Consider the following 8,191-nt stretch of genomic DNA (forward strand, 5'->3'; position numbering starts at 1 on the left):
TATATAGGCCCGTCTAAAATTTCCTCACGTTCTGAGGTCTGTGGAGAGATTGGCTAGAGTGCATTTCTCCAGCGGACACTTGCAGTTCCATCCAGGAGATGAATTTCATACTAGGGCTGGCTTTCAATGCTTTTCTGGGGCGTATTTATAGCGGCTGAGATCAGGGAGGTGGAGGCATGCGGGGTGGCCTTCTTCAACCTAGCCATGTTAAGTGATGCTGAGACCGCAGGGGTGGAGCAATCACATTCGGTCATTCCATTCTAAATCCGAACCTCCATGTTTATGACAATAGTAGCGTGACCACGAGTGGTGTGCAGAGCGGTCTCTTTGAAGTTGCCACCAAGCCCTGCCCTTTTAAATACTGGACATAGAGGAGGTTTCAGGGAAAGAAACATATACCTGCAAGGCAGGCACATAGCCATCATTAGTGAGCTTGAGATTACGTGGTGTACAGTTACAAGTAGATAGGACAAATACTGCATGTTTACATTTAGAACTGGAGCCCAACCTACTGTATATATCGGAAGGCTGATTATATCAATCAAGTCTCGGCTTATTACAAATATTTTGATATTAGGGAAAATTTGGTAGGAAATAGAAATGATAGATATTATGTTTAATAAGTTCAAACGTTTTATGTTCTGAATCAAACTAATTTATAATCCGTGTTAGTGTTATATTTAATGATAATATTTAATAATAAAATTTGAAAGATAACTTTTTTAACCATTTGTGTTAAAAGGAACATTGGCAAATATATTATTAGTGTTGTTTTTCTCAAATATTGACATGAAAAATGTAATATCTTTTGGGCTCTATTTAGAATAGAACTGAGCATCAGAAATGAATACATGTCATAAAGACTAACAATGAATAACCAACTGACCAATGAATGAGTTAAATGGTGTTTGTAAACACAGCAGGGCTGCATTATAAATTTTAACTGCTTCATAATTACAGAAATTATAATCCAAATGTCCCATGACTGGGCCTCTAAGTGAAATATCAAGGCATGCAGAATTTTGATGTGTGTGATGTGTTAGAAAAATGTTCGATTGGAGAATTGCTCCAAAATATTGACCAGACTCAATGGCAGCGCTATATAATGAATATGTCAGCACCATATTAGTCAGTTAAATGGCAAGTAACATTTATTGACAAGATGCAAAAGGACTAATGTGCATATTAGTTGTTTCAAAACCCTGTGACAAAGAATGACAAGCTGAATTACTCCTGGCTACAGCTTTGCTTGTCTCTGTAGTGGAAACCAGGCTATCATCTGTCCAGCCCTACCCCTTCAGAACAGATTAGTGTAAATGATCCCCATTTCCAATGGTAGGTAACACAACACAGATTATTATTCTGTGCTTCAGGGGTTTGTGTGGACTCTTCCTGTGGCATGAATCATTGAACAGGTGACTGTAATCCATACAGACTGCTGGCTTCTCAGGGTGAGGGTGAGCTATCTGATGCTGCCTGGAGACCAACTGAAGTCCTCTGCCTCAAAGACAAAGCTCAGATTGCTTCTAACAAGAAATTTGACATGTCTAAAATATAACTACAAAAACGTTTTACTATGCTGGCAAAGAAATTCTAATTAGTTTTTTGATTGGAAGAAAAGGCTGTTGCCAAGTTAAGAAGAGGACAAGAACAATTTGAAGAGCGGCGTTAAGTCCACGGTGGTGCTATAAACAAATTCATTAAGGGGGATTATAATTGCACATATTTGTAACGTGTGCTTAAATAGACATACTTATTTGCAGTTGCACACACAGATAATTAAAAAATGAGTAACAAAAAAACAAAAAATCACAACTACACTGTAGTGATAGTGTGTTTGGTAACAAAGTAAAAGTATCTGCTCACCATTAATCTGAAAATCCCAGGCAGTGTTTCAGTAACCTATGGCAACTGCTTCTGTGTCAACAGAAATCTTGGACAGGGCAGCTCCTGCAGCCCAGGACTGTGCACTACCATTGGCTGGCTGAATGAATGACTTGCAAACTTGTCTATCTATTATGCATGCCAGCTTACCTTTAGTGCGTTCTTGAGCTCATTCCCAGGTAAGCAGCTGAGAGGTGGCCTGCCTGCATCGACAGTGACTATCCAATAAACAAAACGGTCTGTTCATCTTGGTAAGGCATTTCTTGTTCTGTTTTGATGTTTTTTTTCATTTTTTTAACTTTTGTTTCTTTTGCCTATTGACTGCAATGAGCCACATAAATGTTTATAATTTCTTTAAGTATACTTAATGAACGAATGAGTATGGAGTTTTTATATTGGATTTAATGTCAGAATCCATTTATTGGAAAAAGATAAATAATATATCTGCGTTCAAATGTAAAGAAAATGCATAAGCCTGTTCATACTTAGACTGTTATGAAAAGTAATTTTATGCACTGGATTCAGAAAACCAGGGGCACCAAGAGGGAAGCCAAAAATGGAGCTGATTGGATCCACTCTGACAGCCACATATGCTCGGCCAAAAACCAGCCACTTCCTCCCTGCCATCTCCACCATGGCATCCAGCTATCGCAACACCCAGCCTGTCTTGGCCATGAATCCTAGTGCCAACCTGTGGAGGACCAACAGCTACTACAAGAGCAGCAGCACCGTCCCAACCCCCTCTTCCATACAGCGAGAGAATTTTGATCTAGTTCGAGCCAAGACCTTGTTCTACCCATCCAACAGGACAGCACTGACCACTCGATACACTCCAGACGACTGGTACAGGTCCAACCAAAGCAACTACAGGGAGTCCGAGTCGTCCAGAAAAAGTGCAGAGAGACTGAGACGAGACACAATCAGGCTGATGCAGGATAAGGAGCAGCTCACCAGACGAACCCAGGAAAATACCAGCAAGAACATTGGCGAGCGGCTCAATGACATTGTCTTCTGGAAGTCTGAGCTGAGCCATGAGATTGACAACATGGTGACAGAGATAGCAGCCCTCACTGAGGTCAAGAGGAGGCTGGAGAGAGCCTTGGCAGAGACTGAGGGGCCCCTTCAGGTGAGAGCGGAAGGAATATGCATAAATGAGTGTGTGTGCGTGTGTTTGTTACCGTGACCTTTTCCTCTTTGGGGGGCAATATCGAAATTTTGATTTGCGTTACTGGAACATTTTCAGGAAATATTTACAATTCTACATGGACGAATTGTATTTACGCTGAAATCTTAACACCCTAGTCAGGCCTCACATTATCATTCATGCTTGTCATGTCTCAGAGTGCGTCACAGTATCTGTGGTGAAACCGTTTTGACTAGGGTTCCCGCTGTGGTTGTAGCAACAGTATCTGTCTGATAATTAGGTCACCTCAGTGTTCTATTCAAACGCCACTGGTCGTTTGTGCCACCCAGAGAGAGTCAACATGATCTAGCTGGAGGTCTGATTATACAGACACCTTTCTGGGCTAAGATCATGTGTCAACAGTATCTTAAAGACTTCTTCAGGTGACTGAAACTGGAGAATGCAGCTGATACATTGTGCAATGTTTGCCCACAGGGACATATACATATACACTTGTATATCATACCTGCTCACATGAGATCCTTGCCTATTTAAATGTCACAATGAAGAAAATGCTGCCTGATGAGTGACTTTTAACTCTACGAAACTTGTTTTAGTCATGATCACTCTGTCAATAGGTGTCTCAAGAGTGTTTGTACCACAGAGAGAAGCGGATGTCCATCGATCTGGTACATGATGATGTAGAGAAAGACCTCATAAAGGTAACTGACTTCTGTGACTTCTGATACCAACCTCGGGAAAAAAGATAAAACATGTTCTCATATTATTATTTTTATTTGCCTGCACCTCACAAGGAAGTGGAAGTCATCAAGTCATGTCAAGAAAGGATGAGGCGACATCTGGACAGAGCCATTGCTCAGCTGGCGTGAGTCTGAAATATCAGTTAGAATCCTGCATTTAGTATGGCTTTACTATTAAATGGTTATTTCCAAAACTGTGAAGGTTGACATGCATTTGTTGTATCGTTTTGTTTCTGTATTGTTTGTGGGACCCCTTAGGTCCAACCGAGCTGCCCAGCATGAATTGGAAAGAGATTTAAGTGACAAAGTGACAGCTCAGAGAATAGATGACAGGTGTCACCATCTAAGGAACACATCAGATGGTATTGGCTACTACAGAGGGATTGAAAGGCTGGACCCCTCGTGAGTATAGCTTTAATATGTGATCAAATCAGCTGCTAACGATTTCTCATGTCTGTTTAAACCAGCTTGGATGGGCTGTTGAGTTTAAATTCTCAATCACAGAAAACTCAAACTGGTTATCTGCAGCCCTATTTTGTTTTCTTAAATTACGTTCATACCATAACAAGTCAACAGCCGTGGTAGCAGCTCTGTGAGGCTGTACTTGTAGTGCTAACATCAGCATGCTAACAGTGAAGTGCTGATGTTGAGCACCACCGTAGAGTTGACATGCTAACATTTGCTAATAAAGCTCTAAACACAAAGTTCATCTGAGGTTGATAGAAATGCCATTAGTTTGCAAATATTTGGTCAGAAACCAAAGTACTGGACAAATGCATTTATGAAAGCGCTACATAAGAAAACAAGGGATCACCAAAGTTATTACAGTTCACCTTGAGAAGGACATGAATTTCTGTACCAAACTTCATTTCATTGCCCAAAACCACAAATGTGAACCTCAGGATAATGCTAGAGATGTATCATAGTAGTTGAAATATTTCAGTCTGGATCTGTAAGTGGTAGACAGACCAACACACCGATGTTGCCTTCCCTGGAGCCACGTCGCTAGCATGGCTATCTAAAAATGTTTTTGGCCAAGCCTTCTCCATATACATCATCTTCAAACAGTGGGAGTATAAACTTCCACAAGCATATGTCATTCATTTCCCTCTGTCAGACTCTCTCTGCCAGATTCGTGGTCCAAGTTCACAGACGACAACATCCTGCACTCCCAGAGCGAACGGGCTGCCTCCCACAAGCTCAGGGAGGAGATTGAAATCCTGCTGAACACCACCTCCAACGAAATGTGGAACCAGTTCAACAACGTCAACGTAGCCTTCACAAACCGCATTTCAGAAACCGCTAACGCTAAGAACAGCCTGCAGACACACCTGGCTAAGGTCATCACCTTTTCTACATGGTTTTATTTCATAAATGACAAACAAAAACACAATTTATCATTCTATCTTGGTGATGTTTTTTAAATTTTTTTAATTTATTCATTAGGGCGGCGCTGTGGTTAGCACTGTCGCCTCACAGCAAGAAGGTCACAGACCTTCTGTGTGCAGTTTGCATGTTCTCCCCGTGTCCGCGTGGGTTCTCTCCGGGTGCTCCGGCTTCCTCCCACCGTCCAAAGACATGCAGGCTAGGTTAATTGGTGTCTCCAAAATTGTCCTTAGGTGTGAGTGTGAGTGGTTGTTTGTCTGTGTGTGGTTCTGCGATGGACTGACAACCTGTCCAAGGTGTACCCTGCCTTTCGTAAACTGGGATTGGCTCCAGCCCCCCGCGACCCTGTACGCAGGATAAGCGGTTGATAATGGATGGAAATTTATTCATTATTATCAAAGTTGTTCCTTGATCAATTTATGTTTCGCTATGTCAAAATAAAACGTTAAAAGGCGTGTATTATATAAGAACAGTGGGTTAAGAGACATCACATGGCTCTATGTCAAGGAAAAAGACAAAATCCATTCACTCTCTTCCATTACTGGGTAACTAAATTAGCCACCTATTACCTATTAGTGTTCGACCATTCTTTCTCTTTTCTACAAGTAATACAAATAGTACCTGTACTATTCTCAGCAACATTTTCAGAATTTTGTACCAAATGCAGAATGTAAGATACATGTTGTCTGTGGAGGATTACGTGTATCTTTACTGTAAAACATTTCTGTCAAGAGAGGAATCATAATAGAAGCGTCTTTCATTGCTTATGACATATTCTACACTGAAACCCATTGTTCTCGGGTTAATTGCTGGAGGTTACACTCTGAATCGATATCAGCTGTTGGATGGGTTTGAACACTGACAGCAGCTGTGATGAGAGCCATACAGTCCTTAATAAACCTTAATAAGACCAAAGTCACTATCTGTTGTAACGAGTAGAGGTTCGCTGGAATTAAATTACATCAAATGGGTTTGGACAGAGCCAGCCCCTGTGCAGCACTGTGTTCCGCTGATTTGAGGCTTGCAATGTGCAGCTTTTTACTTCTCATCTTTTTTTTCTCGTCACTTGTTCCTCCTTTGACCTAAATACTACCTTCTACACCAGCTGACCATGCTATTTTCATGAATGAGACATCAGCTGTTGCATGATCTCACAATGTCATTTTATTCTGTATCCTCCTTGTCTCCTCAACCAGACTTTGCAGGAGATCTTCCAGACAGAGATGCTGATTGAGTCTCTGAAGAAGGCCCTCAGAGACAAAGAGGGTCCACTTAAAGTTGCCCAAACCAGGATGGAGGAAAGGACCCGCAGGCCCAACCTAGAGCTCTGCAGGGACAATCCACACCACAAGTATTATATTTTCTTTAAAAATCTAAATATCACAAATGTCATTTTCTACAATTTCTACAAACATTTTTCCAAAAAATTTATCACACTCACCAAGATAGTTGAACATTGAGGTCTAGAGTAAAAAAAACATAGTTCTTTAACAGTATCACTAGATATCCTAGAGATAGAAATTATTATTTGGGTGGCGATGTCACAGTGGATAAGACACATGCCTTTGGTGTGGGAGACCAGGGTTTGATTCCCACTGTGATATCCACCAATGTGTCCCTGAGCAAGACATTAACCCCAGTTGCTCTAGAGGCGTGTGACCTCCGACATACAGTATATAGCAATTGTAAGTCACTTTGGATAAAAGAGTCAGCTAAATGACAAGTTATTATTATTTAAAATATAGATTTAAAATTTATTTTTTTATTTTTTTATTTGGTCATATATTTTGAGTGTGATAAAACTGGGGGAACACTATTGGTGCCATCACTTGGCTTGCTTGAATGATTAGACACACAACTAAACCTAAAGCCATGAGAGAGGACCAGAATTTTCTACCAGTATCTACGTAAATTCAGTCACTTGCTCAACAAAAGTTAGTGTCACAAATTAAACACACTTCCAGTTTCCATTTTTATTTGGATGTTAAACTTTTAGTGAAACTACCTTCGTTGCACTGACGTATTGTGACATAATGGATTTACATTTTTCATTTTAGTCAAGGTACATTTTTAGGTGTTTTTATCCTTCCTTGTTTAGACTTGTGGGTGAGGTGAGAGAGATCGAGGACACCATCCATAAGCTTCAGGAGAGGCTAATGGAGGCTGAGAACACTTTGCAGACTCTGGTCAAGACCAAAGTGACCCTGGAACATGACCTGTCCATCAAGGCAAACTCACTCTTCCTGGAACAGGAAAAGTGCATGAGCATGCGCAAGAGCTTTCCCAGCATGCCCCGTCTGGTGGGCTACACCTAAATCAACTCTCAAAGTAGGGATCCTTGGAGGACCGATATAATTAACTATGACTGTTTTAATGGTTTTGGAGTGATTTAGAGGGTGGTGTGGGTGATCTGAATGTAAGCGAAATGAATTAACTTTACAGACAAGGTCTTCAAAATCTGATTATAAACAATGGAATATACATTTTGAGTATGACTATTGTACTTGTTAGTGCACAAAAAGAAGAAAAAAATTAAATGTTGTGATGCCGAAGAATCAACTGCCATGGCGATCAATCAGGCTCTACTCAGTGTCTCCTAATGCTTTAATTGTGCCTCCAATTTACTGCATACTGCTAACCTTTATCCTTCAAAAAATGCATGAAACTTCTGTATACACTTGAAAGGTATACATTAAAAGTATTGTTAATGATCAAAAGTAACCCTCACACCTTCTGTAAACTTCCTAATATCATACAAGAAGAAGAGATACCTCAACAGTCAAAGGGGAGCACTGCCAGAATTAGGAATAAACAATCACGTAATATGTTTTGCAACAACATTCACAAAAAATACACACATTTTATGGTGTGGTGTGACTAGTCATCCAAACCAGGGTTCAGTGGAGCACAAACAGGGATCCTAGATACACATGCGACTGTAACCACCAAACAAATAAACTGGATTAGCTTGTGTAACACAGCCGTCTCTAAAACAAAGACAAACCCACACGTCTCTTTGGCTTAGGCCCCAGCCACA

At 40.7% G+C, this 8,191-nt stretch overlaps 1 protein-coding gene across 1 annotated transcript; it reads left to right on the forward strand.

Annotated features, from left to right (window-relative positions):
- Positions 1-2,440: 2,440 nt before the first annotated feature.
- tekt3 (tektin 3) lies at positions 2,441-7,595 on the forward strand. The gene is made up of 7 exons (XM_046069654.1): positions 2,441-3,010; positions 3,646-3,729; positions 3,823-3,893; positions 4,027-4,170; positions 4,886-5,108; positions 6,351-6,505; positions 7,253-7,595. Exons 1-7 carry the CDS (start codon positions 2,441-2,443, stop codon positions 7,467-7,469), a joined length of 1,464 nt encoding a protein of 487 aa, XP_045925610.1. The 3' UTR covers positions 7,470-7,595.
- Positions 7,596-8,191: the final 596 nt, after the last annotated feature.

Source organism: Micropterus dolomieu, linkage group LG14, assembly GCF_021292245.1.
Source record: "Micropterus dolomieu isolate WLL.071019.BEF.003 ecotype Adirondacks linkage group LG14, ASM2129224v1, whole genome shotgun sequence".
NCBI classification, from domain to species: domain Eukaryota; kingdom Metazoa; phylum Chordata; class Actinopteri; order Centrarchiformes; family Centrarchidae; genus Micropterus; species Micropterus dolomieu.

Coding starts and splice junctions, on each gene's coding strand:
- tekt3 (XM_046069654.1), top strand. CDS start 2,441: ATGGAGCTGATTGGATCCACTCTGACAGCCACATATGCTCGGCCAAAA. Junction 3,730..3,822: donor TAGAGAAAGACCTCATAAAG/GTAACTGACTTC, acceptor GCACCTCACAAG/GAAGTGGAAGTCATCAAGTC. Junction 6,506..7,252: donor AGGGACAATCCACACCACAA/GTATTATATTTT, acceptor TTCCTTGTTTAG/ACTTGTGGGTGAGGTGAGAG.